The sequence below is a fragment of the Rhinoraja longicauda genome, chromosome 20 (genome assembly GCF_053455715.1).
Source record: "Rhinoraja longicauda isolate Sanriku21f chromosome 20, sRhiLon1.1, whole genome shotgun sequence".
Classification (NCBI taxonomy): Eukaryota; Metazoa; Chordata; class Chondrichthyes; order Rajiformes; family Arhynchobatidae; genus Rhinoraja; species Rhinoraja longicauda.
This window is the reverse complement of record NC_135972.1, coordinates 23,468,724-23,486,047: the sequence shown is the minus strand read 5'-3', so window position 1 is coordinate 23,486,047 and position 17,324 is coordinate 23,468,724. Positions and strand designations below refer to the sequence as shown.

Genomic DNA, 17,324 nt, shown 5'->3' with positions numbered 1-17,324 from the left:
GGAAAATGATCACCAATGTGTCCACGATTTCCAGAGCCACCTCCTTAAGTACCCTGGGATGCAGACCATCAGGCCCTGGGGATTTATCAGCCTTCAGTCCCATCAGTCTACCCAACACCATTTCCTGCCTAATGTGAATTTCCTTCAGTTCCTCCATCACCCTAGGATCTCTGGCCACTAGAACATCTGGGAGATTGTTTGTATCTTCCTTAGTGAAGTCAGATCCAAAGTACCGGTTCAACTCGTCTGCCATTTCCTTGTTCCCCATAATAAATTCCCCTGCTTCTGTCTTCAAGGGACGCACATTTGCCTTAACTATTTTTTTCCTCTTCACATACCTAAAAAAGCTTTTACTATCCTCCTTTATATTATTGGCTAGCTTACCCTCGTACTTCATCTTTTCTCCCCGTATTGCCTTTTTAGTTATCTTCTGTTGCTCTTTAAAAGAGTCCCAATCCTCTGGCTTCCCACTCTTATTTGCTATGTTATACTTCTTCTCTTTTATTTTTATGCTGTCCTTGACTTCCCTTGTCAGCCATGTGTGCCTCTTACTCCCCTTAGAATCTTTCCTCCTCTTTGGGATAAATTGATCCATGCAACTTCCGCATTATTCCCAGGAATACCTGCCGTTGCTGTTCCACCGTCTTCCCTGCAAGGGCCTCCTTCCAGTCAAATCTGGCCAGCTTCTGCCTCATGCCTCTGTAATCCCCTTTGCTATACTATAATACTGACACTTCCGATTTTCCCTTCTCCCTCTCAATTTGTAGAGTAAAACTTATCATATTATGATCACTGCCTCCTAATGGCTCTTTTACCTTGAGTCCCCTTATCAGATCAGGTTCATTACACACCACTAAATCCAGAATTGCCATCTCCCTGGTAGGCTCCAGTACAAGCTGTTCTAAGAATCCATCTCGGAGGCACTCCACAAACTCTCTTTCCTGGGGTCCATTACTAACCTGATTTTCCCAGTCTACCTGCATGTTGAAATCTCCCATAACCACCATAGCATTACATTTGCGACATGCCAATTTTAGCTCTTGATTCAACTTGCACCCTATGTCGAGGCTACTGTTTGGGGGTCTGCAGATAACTCCCTTGAGGGTCTTTTTACCCTTACAATTCCTCATTTCTATCCATACTGATTCTACATCTCCTGATTCTATGTCACCCCTTGCATGGGAGTGAATATCATTCCTTACCAACAGAGCGACCCCACCCCCTCTGCCCACCTGTCTGTCTTTTCTATATGTTGTGTACCCCTGAATATTCAGTTCCCAGCCCTGGTCCTCTTGTAGCCATGTCTCCGTAATTCCCACAACATCATACTTGCCAATGTCTAACTGAGCCTCAAGCTTATCCACTTTATTTTTTATACTACGCGCATTTAAGTACAACACTTTAACTTCTGTATTTACCTCCCCTCTCACATCGGTCACAAATGGCCCTGCCCTTAATCTCTTTTCCCCTCTAGAACTTCTGTTCCCATTCTTCCGAGAGTCTTCTGCAATATCTCCTGTATTCCCTTTAACCTCATCTTCATATTCCCAATTTGTTAACCCCTCCCTCCCACTACTTAGTTTAAAGCCACACGTGTAGCACGAGCAAACCTGCCTGCCAGAATGTTGGTCCCCCTGCAGTTAAGGTGTAACCCGTCCCTTTTGTACAGGTCACCCCTCCCCCAGAAGAGATCCCAGTGGTCTAGAAATCTAAATCCCTGCTCCCTGCACCAGCCCCTCAGCCATACATTCATATCCCCGATCTCTCTGTTCCTGCCCTCACCAGCACGAGGTACATGTAGCAGTCCAGAGACAACCACCCTCGACGTCCTACTTCTCAGTCTTCTTCCTAACTCTCTAAACTCACGTCGCAGTATCTCCTTCCTCTTCCCCCCGACGTTGTTCGTGCCCACGTGCACAACTACTTCCGGTTGATCGCGTTCCCTCCGGTGAAGCCGGTCCATGATGTCTTGAACCCTGGCACCAGGGAGGCAACAGAGCATCCTCAAGTCCCGCCTGCCGCCACAGAATCTACTGTCCGTACCTCGGACAATGGAGTCACCCACTACTATGGCTCTTCCTGACTTCGGTCTCCCCGGTCGAGTCTCCTTGCCTGGATTAGAGCCACCAACCTGTCCGCCGCTCGGACTGGAAGCGTCTTCTGCCCCGACCGCTCCCAAGAGGGTGTACCTGTTTGCAATAGGCACAGCCACCAGGGTCTCCTGGAGTCCACGTTCACTCCCCTTTGAAATGGTCTCCCACCTTCGCTCGACCTGGACCCTTGGCGTGACAGCCTCACAGTAGGTTCTGTCCAGGAAACTCTCGCATTCCCGGATGGCCCTGAGGTCATCCAGTTGCTTTTCCAACACCACCACACGTTCATTCAGGAGCTGCACCTGGACACAGTTCTTGCAGGTGTAGCTCCCAGATGCTCCAGCGGTGTCCCTACCTTCCCACATCCTGCAGGAAACACACTGCACCAACTTATCTGCCATTACTTTAGTGTCAAAAAACAAATCAGGCTCAAAAACAAGTGTATCCTCCTCACCTCAGGCTCCTCGCCGAAGACTCGCAGCCAAAGACTCGCACTTTTCTCACAGGGCACTGAGACTCGCAGCCAAAGACTCGCACTTTTCTCACAGGGCACTGAGACTCGCAGCCAAAGACTCGCACTTTTCTCACAGGGCACTTCCCTCGACAGGGCCGCACCTAGCCACGATGCCGCTTTACCTTTTTCTCTTTCCTTTATCACTGGATTGGATTTTCTCTGCCAGGTTCTAAAATGCTTCCAATCTTCAGACCTCCTGTTGTTTTTGGTAATTTTTTACATTTATTCCTTTTAATACTACCTTACTTCCTCTGTTCATCTTCTTTACTTTTCTCTTTTGTTTTTTTTGCATCATAATTGTTTTTGCAATTATTTTAAATGCCAACCATTCCCTAACTGCAGCCAACTCTCATGCAGTAACTGCAACTCTGCAATATTCCTCTAAGTGATGCATTTCTGATGTATTCATATAATTATTAGAATAGCTTAAATCACTCAAATATTTATTGGAAACAACCAATTATTTCAGCTAACCAGAAAGATCGCATGCCTAAAATCCTTTCTTTAATGAATTACGTAAAAATGCCTTTCCATCTATGCAATTAATAATGTAGCACAGGTTTGCTATAACGCAGGTATCCATAACGTGAATTGAATTGAATTTAGTCTAGAGATACAGCATGGAAACAGGCCCACCAAGTCCACGCCAACCATTGATCATCCACTCACTCTTGTTCTATGGTACATTAACCTATAAACCTACACGTCTTTGGGATGTGGGAGGAAACCAGGGCACCCGGAGGAAACCCACACGATCACAGGGAGAACGTGCAAACTCCACATAGGTACAACCGCCGAGGTCAGGATTGAACCCAGGTCTGTGGTGCTGCGAGGCAGCAGGCCTACCAGCTGCACCACTGTGCTTCCTGATTGCCTCACAGGATGCTAGTAATACTCATTAGTTAAAACTATTGTAGCTCATTCTGACCAAAATGGCCAGGAACCCATCCAAAACTGTTGCAATCTTATTGCAAACCTGGTTGGTTAGTTATGGACCTGATTCCCTCAAATTATGTATGCCGGATGATTAATATCAATAGCAATAAAATAAAAAAATATCAAAATCAATATCAATAAAAAATCATGTTTAAAATAAAAGGTACTATTTTTTCTTTTTCTTTTAGAATCATGTATACAATTTACCGGAATGCAAAGCATTCATACCAGTTGAAAATGGACCTTGTCTGTTACTGGGACGTGTTATCAAAGGCAGGATTTGATTCTGCAGTTTCCTATCAAAACATGGTAAATGAATTGGTGGCCACATCCAAACTATCAGCAAAATTGAGATGTAAATCGAGATTCACAGGTACCATCAACAGGATATTTTTCTCAATTACTTTGTGATTGAAGTTCAAAACTGAAGATTTAAAATTGAAGGAATTAATGATTGAAACTGTGAATGAACTTTTATTCAATTAGCTTGAATGTTGTAAATAACAGAAGTCCATGTCATTACCAGTAGGTGGCTCTGTTATATTATCTTCAAAGCAGATCCCTTAATTACAGTGAAGACAGACACAAAATGCTAGTGTAACACAGCGGGGCGATAGGCAGCATCTCTGGGGAGAAGGAATGGGTGACGTTTTGGGTCGAGACCCTTCTTCAGACTGCAAGTCAGGGGAAAGGGAAACTAGAGATATGGAAGGGTATAAAGAGCACGTAAGGTGCGAAAAGGCCAGACCAAAATAGACAATGATCAAGGAAATGTACAATGGTTCATTGTCTACTTTAGTTTAGTTTAGTTTAGAGATTCAGTGCAGAAACAGACCTTTCGGCTCACCGAGTCCACATCGACCAGTATCCCCGCACATTAACACAAGCCTGCGTTCACTTATAACAAGTATACAGACTCAAGCCAATGAACCTACAAACCTGTACGACTTTGGAGTGTGGGAAGAAACTGAAGAACACGGAGAAAACCCATGTGGTCATGGGGGGAGCGTAAAGCTCCATACAGGCAGCACCCGTAGTTGGGATCGAACCTGGGTCTCCGGCGCAGCAAGCGCTGTAAGGCAGCAACTCTACCGCTGCTCCACCGTGCCGCCCTTTGCCGTCGGCTGAAGGGAAGGTAACAATAAGGCAGCGAAACAGTAAAATTAATCAGGAGGACAGTGAAACTAGTAGGATGACAGGGTGGGGAAGGACGGAGAGAGAGGGGAGGCAAGGATTACTTGAAGTTAGAGAAATCTTCCATATCTCTAGTTTCCCTCTCCCTGACTCTCAGTCTGAAGAAGGGCCTCAACCCAAAACATCACCCGTTCCTTCTCTCCAGAGATGCTGCCTGACCCACTGAGTTATGCCAGCATCTTGTGTCTATCTTCGGTGTAAACCAGCATCTGCAGTTCTTTCTGATACCCTTAACTACAGCATTGGTTTTATTGAAAGCCTTGTACGCTCATAATACATTCAAAATGTTTTCTAGGTTACATCTTGTGTATATTTACACCAGAGAGAAGCAAACTTTGTCAGTTCCTTTCTCACTGCAAGAATTGAATATAAGTGAAAATAAATAAATTAAAAATCAAAAACTTCAAATGCTGGAAATACGTAACAAAAACAGAAATTGTTGGAAACACTTATCAAGCCAGGCAGCGTATGTGGAAAGAAAAACAAGAGTGAATATTTCAGGTTGAAGATGTTTCAGTTTATGAAGGGTCTCTGACCGGAAATGATAAGTCTCCTTCTTTCTACAAATACTGCCTGACGTGCTGTTTCCAACATTTTCTACTGTTTACTAAAATACTAGAGATCTAAAGGGCCTGTCCCAGTTAGGTGATTTTTAAGGTAACTGCCGGCGACTGTCAAAGTCGTAGCAGATCGCCAAAATTTTCTTTTACCCTATGACAATGACCACGACAATGCCGAGTCAGGTCGATTCAAGCACCTCAGATTACACCGTCTTCGGAAACATCGCGAAATTCCCACGCTTACCTGGCCGTCAAACTGTCGCCTCCAATGTACCTGTCAAATGTCCTGACGGTAAATAAATTGGTTAAACAAAACTATCTTCAGGTATCTTCAAATGCCTTTTCTTAATTTACGTGCTTCTAAATGCATCTGCAACAACCTAGCAAACCTAGGGACAGCATGCGACAGCGCCCGCAATAAGCTATATGATACCTGGCGACAAGCCAGCTGTCGCCGAAAAAAAATTTCTATCTGGAATTTTTTTCCGCGACGCGCCGAGATCCGCTACGATTCATTGAAGACTCCACAGGATCATGCCTGCGACACCCCGGCGAACGTTCGGTGACAGCCTAGTCGCCTTAACATCGCCCAAGTGGGACAGGCCCTTTAATTTCTCAACGGAAAACTTTCACCATGCCTCTGAACATTGTTTGTCATTGCAGATGATGACAGCAGAGTGGTGAAGTACAATAACTGTGTTCAAGCTGCCATGATTTGTTTTACTGCCGAGTTTCTGAAAGAACTCCAGAAGAGCACAGCAGCAGAACAATTGCTCCTGATTGCCCAGTCTTTGCTACCAATGGTAAAATTAACCTTTTTGGCATACCTGCATTTAAATACATATAGTATTCCGAGTAGAAAGGATCTCCGTAAACATACTACATTACAAAAGCATTACAGAAGTCATGATGCACCTCTATAGGACTTTAGCTAGGTCACATTTGGAGTATTGTGTGTAGTTCTGGTCGCCCCATTACAAGAAAGATGGGGAGCTTTTGGAACGAGTGCAGGGGAGGTTTACCAGATGCTGCCTGGATTAGAGGATTTCAGCTACCAGGAGAGGTTGGATAGACTTGGGTTGTTTACTCTGGAAAGTCGGAGGTCGAGGGGAGACTTGATAGAAGTATATAAAATTTATGAGAAGGCATTGATATGGTGCTTGGTCAGAACCAGGGGTGGTGGTGAAGGCAGATATGATAGTGGCCTTTAAGAGGCTTTTAGATAGGGACATAGAAGTGCATGGAACAGAGGGATATAGATCATGTAGAGGCAGAAGAGATCAGTTTAACGTGGCATCATGATGGGCACAAACATTGTGGGCTGAAGGATCCGTTCCTGTGCTGCACTGTTCCATGTTCTATGTACAAGTTTTGTTTTCAATTTTTATAGATATCTTTTGCCTCAAAAGTGTTTTATTAAAGTAATAAGTTTGTTGTCCTGTAATACGATTAATTGACTTTAGTATTCCTGAACATAAAATTATGAAAACTGATATCAAAATAGTGCTCAATGTATACATGCATTAAACTCTAGATATAGAACTGAGAAATTTGCTTACATATTGCAATATTTATACACGTTACCTAATATAATTTCTATGAAGAAATTCTTGAAAAAGATTGGGGTCTTGATATGGGTATTGTGGAGTCTGTGATTTTCATTGTGGTAAATGGAGTGATGGGGGAACAGGTAATTGGCTCAATTTAAATAAATCAAGAGTATAGTGAGAATACAGGTAGCTCACAGGAATATAGAAGTTGTGCTTGGACTAGGTTTAAGTTTTAAGTTTTGGTTTTATTATTGTCATGTTGGACCTATTCCCACGCTGTATGACTCTTGAGTAGCCGATCTCCTGCAGACTGCCGTTCCACATAGGTCGTCAGGTCTTGTTGATTCTCGCAGTTTGGATGCTCCAGGAAGTCAGGGACTCTGCCACACTGACAGGGCATTGTCTATGTCAGACCAAGGCTGCAGAAGGTCGGAAGGCTGAGGATCCCGATGGTCGCTGATTGAGTACACATGGGTCTGGGAGTCTGGTCAGAAGGTGATTTAATCCTAAAGGTTGTAAGATGGCCAGACCTGAAAGTGGATTAAAGAGAACATTGTTAGCAATTCTGATAGAATGGAGCATTAAAAGAGTAGAACGATTATAACAAATGCAAGAAGATGACCTGCAGGGTGCAGCCCGCATGGAGTCGCCATGCTCCAGCGCTTTCATGCTGAAGTCTGAGAATTTAAAAATAAGGGTAACCATTTTAAATTATGTAAAAAGTGAAGATATGTATTACTGAGAGGTGACAATCTCTTGATAAACCATGAAAAGCAGAGAAAACAGTAAAAGTTACTTACAATATGAAGTGCGGGAGATCAGAGAATGCCAAAACACTGAGGTAAATAAATATGATGGTGGGAAATAAGGATTGCCAGCCTGGGAAAAGAATGGAGATAGGGAATGACACAGAAAAATAATTTGCCATTCATGTTGACAGAGAGGTACCGAAATTGAATATTTTTGAAAGAATTATTTCATATTATCCTATCACTTGTGATTCTTTGAAAAGTCCAATTACTGCCAAATTCTGAAGCATGTTTTTGATTCATTGCAGTCGTGTCCTTTGAACCTGGTGGAAACAGAGATTCATTTTAAAGTGCACTATTGCATTGGAGAAATGAGCCTCACTGCGGGAAATTTGCAGAATGCCGAAAAGCATTTTCAAAGGGCTTTGCACAGTATTGACTATGCACCAAAAAAACTCAGGAAATGTCTTCCAGATATCATAATTTGCACAGGTAACAGAAAACATCTTGTATATCACTCAGGAAAGTGAACTTCATAACATACCTGAGGAGTTCCAGTGAAACTGGAAGTTTTATTGTCATATGTCCCAAAATGGAACAATGGAATTCTTACTTACAGCACCACAACAGATATGCAAAGGTAGTACTCTGTAAACACTGTGGTTCGGAGCTCATTTAGAAGTTGCAGTGCATTATAGATGAGGCTCTCACTAGGGTCTCTACATCCCGCAGCTCCGCTCTTGCTCCCCCTCCCCCCACTCGCAACAAGGACAGGATCCCCCTCGTTCTCACCTTCCACCCCACCAGCCAGCGGATCCAACATATCATCCACCAACATTTCCGTCACCTACAACAGGACCCCACCACTGGCCATATCTTCCCATCCCCTCCCCTCTCTGCGTTCCGCAGAGACCGTTCCCTCCGCAACTCCCTGGTCCACTCGTCCCTTCCTACCCAAACCACCCTAACCCCGGGCACTTTCCCTTGCAACCGCACGAGATGCAACACCTGTCCCTTTACCTCCCCCCTCAACTCCATCAAAGGACCCAAACAGTCTTTCCCGGTGAGACAGAGGTTCACCTGCACCTCCTCCAACCTCATCTACTGCATCCGCTGCTCTAGATGTCAACTTATTTATATCGGCGAAACCAAGCGCAGGCTCGGCGATCGCTTCGCTGAACACCTGCGCTCGGTCCGCATTAACGCAACTGATCTCCCGGTGGCCCAGCACTTTAACTCCCCCTCCCATTCCCAGTCTGACCTCTCTGTCATGGGCCTCCTCCAGTGCCATAGTGAGGCCCGCCGGAAATTGGAGGAGCAGCACCTCATATTTCGCCTGGGCAGTTTGCGGCCCGGTGGTATGAACGTCGACTTCTCCAACTTCAGATAGCTCCTCTGTCCCTCCCTTCCCCTCCTCCTTCCCAGATCTCCCTCTATCTTCCTGACTCCACCTATATCCTTCCTTTGTCCCACCCCCGACATCAGTCTGAAGAAGGGTCTCGACCCGAAACGTCACCCATTCCTTCTCTCCCGAGATGCTGCCTGACTTGCTGAGTTACTCCAGCATTTTGTGAATAAATCGCAGTGTTTTAATAGCTAGATGATTGTAGGGAAGAAGCTGCTCCTGAATCTAGACGTTACAGTTTTCAGGCTCCTGTATGTTCTTCCCGATGGCAGGAGTAAAATGAGAATGTGGCCCGGGTGGTGTGAGTCTCTGATGACGCTGGCTGCCTTTATGAGGCAGCGACTCCGGTTGACCACTTAGATGGTTGGAAGATGTTATGTGTATGGCAGGCAAGGGTTCTCACTTTATTTTTTATTTTTGCAAATGTTTCCCCTCAATTTGCACTTTAATTCTGAACATTGAATAAAACTACATCCCCAGTTTGTAACTCTACTGTGCCACATCTAGGGGGAGCTCCAATCCCCTGTCTGAAAACCTGGGCTATAAACCTCAATGATTATTTTCCATCAGTGTTCCACAATGAATGCAATGGTTCTTTTCAATTTAATTATTATCTGGGAAATATATGTTTGTCTTGAGTGAGCTTTAATGTTAGAGAACATCTTGAGGCACGTGATAAATTCAACTTCTCGAGTTGAAGAAAGGTCCCAACCCGAAACGTTACCTATCCACGTTCTCCAGAAATGCTGAGTTACTCCTGCACTTTGTGTCTTTTTTTGGAATTCAACTTCTGTCCCTCATTACCTGAACATTAATGGAAAGCTGATGGAACTTTTACTGGGCATAATTAAACAAAACCACTCAGTTTGCATGCTATAAAACTAGATTGATCCAGGTTGTTCTGCACATGATCTCTGTAGTCAGGATCGAACCCAGGATCTGATGCTGTAAGACAGCTACTCTACCGTTGCGCCACCGTGCTGCCACTCAGATGCACTTAGGTATCTGAATAGAGCAACTTAATTGCTAATTTGCCTTGCAGTGCAGTTGTTGTGCAAACTGGCTAATTTAATGATGCATGAAGGCTCCCCCAAAGTTAATGAGATCGTACAGAAGACAAAGAAAATGACTCAAAAAATCCACAATCCATACGGAGAAGCAAACTTAAAAATTCTTGAAGGTTTCCAGAAGTAAGTTTATTTACTGCTTATTTCTGCTGTCTTTTCTCGTCAAAGGTTGTTACTACACCTTATCAATGTGCTCACAGGGAACTAAACATTAATCATCCTCCTTCGCTGACCGGAGTTTGTATGCTAGACCCCTTCAGAAGGCCTTGTGCATTAACTACATGGTGGAGGACTGGGAACTCAGTGAGGAAAGTAGGGCAAAACACAAAGTGCTGGAGTAACTCAGGCAATATCTGTGGAGGGAATGGATAGGCACCATTTTGGATTGGACCTTTCTTTAGTCAGAAGAAGCTGCCTGTCCCACTGACATACTCCAGCACTTTGTGTTTTGTTGAACATTCCAGCATATGTCTTGACTGTAACTCAAGTCAAGTCAAGTTTTTTTGTCACATACACATACACGATGTGCAGTGAAATGAAAGTGGCAATGCCTGCGGATTGTGCACAAAAAAAGAATTACAGTTACAGCATATAAATAAATTTAATAAGTTACTATAGTGTAGACAAAAATTATAACTCTGGAGTTACTGGGGTGGCAGGGGTCCCTCATGATCTTGCTTGCTCTGGATCTCCACCTCCTGATGTATAGGTCCTGCAAGGGGACGAGTGTAGTTCCCATGGAGCGTTCTGCCGAACGCACTACTCTCTGCAGGGCTATCCTGTCCTGTGCAGAGCTGTTCCCAAACCAGACTGTAATGTTGCCGGACAGGATGCTCTCTACAGCCCCAGAGTAGAAGCAATGAAGGATCCTCAGAGACACTCTGAATTTCCTCACCTGTCTAAGGTGGTAAAGGCGCTGCTTTGCCTTACCCACCAGTGCGGCAATGTGCGTTGCCCACGTCAGATCCTCTGTGATGCGGACTCCCAAGTATTTAAAACTGCTCACCCTATCCACAGTAGACCTATTTATCTCCAGTGGCGTGTACGTCCTTGGATGTTTAGCCCTTCTAAAGTCCACAATCAGCTTCTTCGTTTTAGTGACATTCAAGAGGAGGCTATTGTCCTGACACCAGAGTGCCAGATCAGCCACCTCCTCCCGGTAGGCCTTCTCATCGTTGTTGGAGATCCGGCCCACCGACTCTTTGAGTCCGGCTCTTTGAGTCAATAGATTATGGCTTCAAGTTCCATCTGCAAAACATGAACAATACAACACTCAACTCAAGCGTAAGTAGGTACTGCCCACTTCATGATGCCGACTTTCAAATGAGATGAGTAATCAAGGTTTAAGCTGGCCTCTGAATCAACTCATACACAATGGACAAGAATGCGGGAATTTCTTCCACTGATCTGACCAATACAGACTCAGAGTCATACAGCATGGAAACAGGCCCTTAGGCCCAACTGACATCTAAACAACCATGATGCCCCGTCTACACTAATTCCACCTGCCTGCATTTGGCCAATATCCCTCTAAATGTTTCCTATCTCTCTACCAACACCATGACAAAGAATAGATTACATGGGCATCATCACATTTTTGTTTATGGGGGCTTGATGCATAGAAATTGGTTACCACGTTACCTGAATTACAATAGTATCTGCTCCTAAAATTCCTCACTGGTTGTAATATGCTTCGAATGTCCAAACTCAATAAAGGCATTATTTTAGCTAATAGTATAGAACTTTAGCTAATAGTATATTCAGTTTTTTTCCTACTTGGATTGAAATATACTTTCTAGAAGTTACAGAATTAGTGATTGACCATCCTTTAAAACTTCTGATTAAAATAATTTCACTGTCTTCTCAGCATCCATGTCGGAATATTTTCTGTTGCTGAACAATGTTTTCGGGATGCTCTGGATATCAGGCAGAAATGGTATGGTGAATTCCATCCCCTTGTGGGTGAGCTAATGGAACACCTGGGGGATATATTATCCAGTTATGAGATATCAAAGAGGTAATTGCTGTTATTTATACCATTCCTCTCTCCCCATGAAAGTGTTAAAATTCTTATGGTCAAAATTCAATGCAGTATTCTAGAAGGTCCTTTACCTCAGTCTTAAGTTTTCATAAAAAGTTATCAACGTGAAATATTAGCTCTGGTCCTCTCTCCGCTGATGATGCCTGACTTGATGAGTATTTCTAGTACTTTCCATTTTAAATTCAGATTTCCGTACAGTTAGTTCTGTTATAATGCCTCAGTAGCATTCCAAAGAAATCTTGCATTACAGAAAATTACGTTAAAATAATTGTGTCAAAGGGGAAAAGAGGGTTGGGGCTAGAGAGTTACAGACTGGCAAAAACAGTTATTTTTCCTTCAGGATTTTCAAGGATGAAGGCCTTTTTAATAGCTCTATATTTAATGTTGTTACTTCAGACTAAAAATACAAAAGGCTGTATGTTACATTGTTACCGATGCACAAGTGTCAATAGAATCGATTGGTTGTCAATGTCAATGGCATCCCATGGTGATAGTAGCAGCTGTGTTCTTAAGAGACAATGGAGTCTGATTACTGCGGAGAGGCTACAAGGAACCATTTTTTTCCAAGGCAGCTTTTTTTCTGCTTGCTAATTTTTATGACTTTTATAACTCAGAAACACACATATATATATATGTGATTCATAACTCGTATATAGATTTTTAAAAGCTTTTATGAGTTTTTCTAGTTCTCGATTGAAATCACGTTAAGATCAATTACGCTCGCATAATAGAAATAGTGTTCTCTAATTTATCAATTGCATTATATGCAATTTGCAATGTGGAAACATATTACAGCAAAATGTATACATTTTTTTAGTCTAGCAGTTATCTTAATATTTAGTACTAGTAAGGCCCTATCTAAACTCCAGGTGAATTTCAGAAAACTGAGGCTCAGTTTAACACAAAGTAACTAAATTTACGGAAATGTCATACTGACTTTTTAATTGTTGTGGTAATTTGAAGAAAATCAGTGAGCAAAATTGTTTCCGTGTGGAGGGAGGAGTAGCATATACTTTGTCTTTTAGACACAAAATAGATAGATAGATAGACAAAATGCTGGAGTAACTCTGCAGGTCAGGCAGCATCTTAGGAGAACATGGATAGGTGATGTTTCAGGTCGGCACCCTTCTTCAGACTCAAGTCTTAAGAAGAAAATGGATAGGTGACGTTTCAGGTCGGAACCCTCTTTAGACTCCAAAGATGCTGTCTGACCTGCTGAGTTACTCTAAAGAAAAGATTTAGAGGGATATGGGTCAAAATAAGGGGAAGCAAGACTAGCATAGTTGGGCATCTTGGTCGGCATTCTGAGAAAGCCTTTCACAACTATTCATCATTTTATTACTCACAGTTGGGTGTTTTGGATTTACAAAGAGGCCTCGATATCATCACACAATGTATTTTCTTGATTTATGACTTTGATAGGAGTCAAGCAGTAGGGATTTACAGACAAGTGATCAAGATTCAAGAGGAGACCGTGCGGCAAGCCACATCTCCAGAGAGTCGAGAACAAATCGATCTCAACAAAGCCCTTACAATTTCAAAACTAGGTATGAAATGTGCATATTCTTGGGATGATATTTCTTGAAATAGTGTCCATAAGAACTTTGTGACAGTTGGCATAGAGCAAATGCACTGTTCAGGAAACATCTGTGGAACGACTTACAAAATATGTAATAACAGAAAATATGATCAGCCACTGTGCCAGTAGGGAAAATATGTGTAGTGAAGATAAATGTGATCAATTTAAAGGCTAAGGTATCAATTTGCTAGGATGTTCATATTAACAAATTTGTATTTTAAGTTTAAATAGAAAAAGCTCAAATACTATAAACAACAGTTGGAAAGTATGCCAAAATGCAAGAGCCATCAAAGAAAAACATTGTTTAGCATTTCGGTTACAATCCATTGAAGAGAATGCAACTGAAAATTGAACCCATCCTTCATTTTTTACAAACATGGGTTGCGATTCCATAATTTCTTTGTAATACTTCAGGTTTATTGTACTGGAATCACACTCATTAACATCTTATCCATCGTACTGTGCCATAAATCTCATCCCAGTTTCCTCCCGGCAACTGAACCATCCCAACCAACAACTAGAGTGCGGTCCTGAACTACTATCTACCTCATTGAAGACCCTTGGACTATATTTGTCTTTTACTGGACTTTATCTTGCACTAAACGTGATTCCCTTTATCACGTATCTGCACACTGTAAATAGCTCGATTCCCCTGACTGGTTGCCATGCAACAAAAAGCTTTTCACTGTACCTCGGTCGGTACTAAACCAACTGAACAAAATAAATGCATCGCATAGGAAATGAAACAAATTTGGGCAGTTCTAAAAGAACTAACAATCTGGCGGAGGAACAATCTAGCGGGTCAAGCAACCTCTGTGGATTTAAGGGATAGGCAGTTCTCAATGTGGGTATCTATATATTATCTTGTATGTTTATATATATATTTGTCTGTTGTTCCCGAAATACAGCCAAAACGGTACGATAGCGCAACAATTTTAAGACCACCTTACACACCATTGTCCTGGGGTTCAAATGTTTGTTATATTTTAATTTTTTTTCACTTTTTAAACTTAAAAAATCACTTTTTAAAGTAAAAAAAATAATTTTTCCATCTTCCCTGGCCATCAGCCGCATTCAACGTCACAATGGGACCCACCCGAGTGACAGGAGCGGCGGCCAATGCGGGGGGGCAAGATGGCCACCGGGGGCAGGACCCGCCAGAGTGACGGGAGTGGCGGCCAATGAGGGGTTCCGCGCGTGCCCCCACTGGGAGGACCAGTGGGAGGACCGGCACCCATCCCACCTGACCTTCCTCCCGTGGTGCAGCGCGGTGACAGAGGATCGAATAAGATGGCTGTCACTGCCGTTCGCCGCCAAGGAGAGGTTTCGAATCCATGGCTTGCTCTGCCCACAGCACTGGCCCCACGGGGCCGAAGTGAGTGGCTCCTTCTCCCCTTCCCTGTCCCCCCTCGCCCGCCCGCAGCCCCGGGTGACAAAAACTTTTAAAACTTTAATACTTATGTAAGATGGCCGCCGATTACTTTTTCAACTTTAATACTTATGTAAGATGGCCGCCGCATCTGCGCGTGCGCAGTTGGGGAAGGGTTGCCGCTTGGAGGGGGACAGGACCCGCGCAAGTGATGGGACTGGTGGCCAATGACAGGGGGGTGGGTGAGGAGAGCTCTCCTGCTTCTGGCCGCAGGAGAAGTTTGCACGGAGGTTTGCCGGGCCCGCAGGAGACGTTTGCACCCAACGGGGGTTGCCTCGCCCGCAGGAGAAATTTGGACCCAACGCGGCTCCACGCCCGTCTAACATAACATAAAATCTGTACTGATGTACGAGTAGACAAATAGTCATATCCGGCGATTCTTGCATGCAGTCTCAGTGTCCCCTTTCGATACATTTTGTACTAATTGGGGATTGTGTTTACGTTTGGCACTACTTTATTGAATTGAATGCAAAAAATAATTTTGCTGTCCGTCTGTACATGTGACAATAACAAATCATTGATATAACCACTTTTTTTTAACAGGTAAACTTCTGCAAAATGAGGTGGGATATAGGGTCAAAAGGGAGGCAGCAGAATGTTTACGTCAGTCATTCGACCTTCTAACCACGCTGCTAGGTTCAAATCATCACCTGACAATGGATGTTCGAAGGTATGAAATCTTTGCATTTTATTGGTCATTAACTCCATTTAAATCGCTATCCCCACCGACAATTCTTTTCCCATAGGTCACTGAAGCAGGCAGAGTTACAAATCCACAAAGATTTTGTATTTTTCAAGAGGCCGGTGATCCCAACATCTGAAAAATCCTTAAGTCTACCATCAACAAAGGAAAATACGCTGGCCAGTCCTCGTCTCACTTCTAAAAAGCTTCAAACAATAAAGAGTGGTCTTCGGACCGTGGCCAGTTTAAAGCCTGCAAAAACAATAGGGGAGACACAAACAGATGTCTGTCCTGCAATACGGCCTGGTGTGAAATGTGAGGACGATGATACTATTCTGGAACAGGACGATTTGGCCATTTCAAGTTCTGCTTCGAATTTACATATTTGCAAACGTGATTTCCCTCAAAGACCATGTCCATTAATGGTGCAACAAGGAAGTAAATATCCAGTTATAAAAAGGAATTCAACTGCATTGGCCAAAATCCATACCCAGGCTGCTCCAGTATTCAAACGATCAGCTCCCATCAAACAAGCTACTTTTGCGCATGGCATTAACTCCTTAACACCACCTTCAAGAATCATAGTCCCTTCAGGAAGACTTTGTTTGGCATCGTTCATCCTGGCAGCTTCGAACAGTTCCAGACCTTTGTTGCCCAAAAGACGGACAATAAGAAGGAATACTGAGATGGCTTGAAAGAAGTTGCATGCTTCTCTGCTGATGTACATTGCCATAAAGCAGTCGGATTTGGATATTCCAGAGTTGCTCGGGTCGTTATTAGACATATGGATTAGACTATTAATGAAGGCCACATAGTCAAATTGGAAGACTGAAAAATTGGAAAGTGAGACAGCCAACATCATTCTCAAGTCCATCTTTGTTCACAAACCACGTCCCTAAATGTTTTATTCGCTAAGAGTTAAGTATGTTGGATGTTCATAAGTAAAGAATCAAGCCAGTAATGCAATCTCGTCTTTCTTTATTATCAAAACTCACTACAGGGGACACTACAAATTGAGAATCCTGAAGCACAAAGTGAGAGAAGTTTGGCTTTGGTTGCCACCACCATTACTACTGTGTGCAGGGCAGCACAGTGGTGCAACGATAGAGTTGCTGCCTGACAGCACCAGAGACCAGGGTTTGATCCTGACCGCAGGTGCGGTCCGCACGTAGTTTGTACGTTTTCCCTGTGATCATGTGGGTTTCCCCGGTGTTCCGGTTTCCTCCCATGCTCCAAAGATGTACAGATTCGTAAGTTCATTGGCTTTGGTAAAATCATAAATTTGTCCCTAGTGTGTAGGATAGTGCCAGTGCACGAGGATCACTGGTCAGCGCGGACTTGGTGAGCTGAAGGGCCGTTTTCTGTGCAGTATCTCTAAAGTTTAAAGTCTAAAGAGTACAACTGACAGCTACCACTCTTGCATTGTTCACCTGGGGCATTGGGTCCAAGAGCCAAAAATTCATGTTGCAGCATGACTTTGATGAGGCGGCATTTGTAGTGCCTTGTGCTATTCTGGTTGACCCAT

General features: G+C 43.4%; 1 protein-coding gene across 1 annotated transcript in view; it reads left to right on the top strand.

Annotated features, from left to right (window-relative positions):
• Positions 1 to 16,723, top strand: part of LOC144603655 (putative tetratricopeptide repeat protein 41) — a 37,958-nt gene extending 21,235 nt beyond the window's left edge. Inside the window, exons 9-16 of the mRNA XM_078417215.1 lie at positions 3,732 to 3,916; positions 5,961 to 6,100; positions 7,905 to 8,088; positions 10,044 to 10,191; positions 11,936 to 12,085; positions 13,532 to 13,656; positions 15,661 to 15,787; positions 15,864 to 16,723. Of these exons, the coding sequence (XP_078273341.1) occupies positions 3,732 to 3,916; positions 5,961 to 6,100; positions 7,905 to 8,088; positions 10,044 to 10,191; positions 11,936 to 12,085; positions 13,532 to 13,656; positions 15,661 to 15,787; positions 15,864 to 16,494 (1,690 nt within the window). The 3' untranslated portion in view covers positions 16,495 to 16,723. The remainder of the gene's footprint in view (positions 1 to 3,731; positions 3,917 to 5,960; positions 6,101 to 7,904; positions 8,089 to 10,043; positions 10,192 to 11,935; positions 12,086 to 13,531; positions 13,657 to 15,660; positions 15,788 to 15,863) is intronic.
• Positions 16,724 to 17,324: the final 601 nt, after the last annotated feature.